General features: G+C 40.6%; 1 protein-coding gene across 1 annotated transcript; it reads left to right on the plus strand.

Moving 5' to 3' along the window:
* On the plus strand, window positions 95–1,028 carry LOC8064681. Its single transcript, XM_002459970.2, has 3 exons — window positions 95–659; window positions 756–874; window positions 957–1,028. Exons 1-3 carry the CDS (start codon window positions 95–97, stop codon window positions 1,026–1,028), a joined length of 756 nt encoding a protein of 251 aa, XP_002460015.2.

The raw sequence follows: 1,395 nt of genomic DNA on the forward strand, positions 1-1,395 counted from the left end.
AGGGGGACGGCGGGAACTAGCCGGCAGGAGTCTTCTAGAGATTGGTGAGGTGTGGTGTTCAATGTTTGCTACAGCTTATCTCAACTTGAAAAGCATGCTAGAAAACAAGAAGCAATTGCAAAGGCTTTTTAGGGAGGATGAGCTCCATGAACTAGGCTACCTAAAGAGTGCCAAAGGGAAGAAAGCAGAGAAGGTTGCCAAATCTGAAACTTTCTGGAGAGATGTTGAGACTGCTGTTATTTACTTTGAGCCATTAGCTCATGTCTTGAGGAGAATGGACAGTGATGTGCCAGCAATGGGTTTCTTATATGGGTATCTACAGGAGGCTAAGAATGAGATCTCTAAGAGGTTCAATAATGACAGGAGAAAGTTCGAGGAAGTTTTTCAGTTCATTGACAAGAGGTGGGACAGTAAGCTGAAAACTCCTTTGCATAGGGCTGGTTACTACCTCAACCCTTTCTACTATTATCAAAACAAGGTGGCTATAGAGGACAATGAAACATTTAGAGATGGTGTCATAACTTGCATTACAAAGCTTGTTCCAGATATAGAGACTCAGGACAAGATTATTGAAGAGCTTCAAAAGTTCCAAGATGCCGAAGGATCCTTTGGCAAAGAAATTGCTAAAAGGCAGTGCAAAAATATTCATTTTAATCCTGGTATGAAAAATTGTCCTCTACCTCTAGCAAATAAATTTCTTTGTTGGCAAATAATTTACATTGTCCTCTATTTTCCACTTCTTTGTTGTATTGTAGCTAAGTGGTGGCTGAATCATGGAAGTAGTGCACCAACCCTCAGAAAGCTAGCTGCTAGAATTCTCAGTTTGACTTGCAGTTCATCAGCTTGTGAGAGATGCTGGAGTTCATTTGAACAAGTAAGAATTGGTCTTGCACTCTTACTCTTACATTCTTAGTCTCTTAGACTCTTAGTCTCTTACTGATTCCAATTGTATGTAGGTCCACACCAAGAGACGCAATAGGCTGCTGCATGACAGAATGAGGGATCTTGTGTTTGTCAAATTCAACTAAAAACTGAGACAAAAGAAGGACAATAAGGATAGAGATCCACTTGAGAAACCTGTTAGTGATGTCTTAGAAGATGAAGACAATGAGTGGATCACTGGTGTTGAGCAAACAGAAATGGAAGAGGATGAGGAAGGAGGAATTGGAGTTACCTCACAAGAGGTTGTAGCTGCACCACCACCAAGGAAGAGAGGTAACCAGAGCAGGAAGAGAAAGAGACTGATTCCTACTGGTGATGATGAGTTATCTGCTTCATCTTCTGATGGAGAAAATGACACTATGATGCATTCTGATTCCATTTCTGTTTCTGATGAAGAGATGCAATAACTTGTGTGCTTAGTGCTTGTCATTTCATTTATGTTTCATACTTTCA

Source organism: Sorghum bicolor, chromosome 2 (assembly GCF_000003195.3).
Source record: "Sorghum bicolor cultivar BTx623 chromosome 2, Sorghum_bicolor_NCBIv3, whole genome shotgun sequence".
NCBI classification, from domain to species: Eukaryota; Viridiplantae; Streptophyta; class Magnoliopsida; order Poales; family Poaceae; genus Sorghum; species Sorghum bicolor.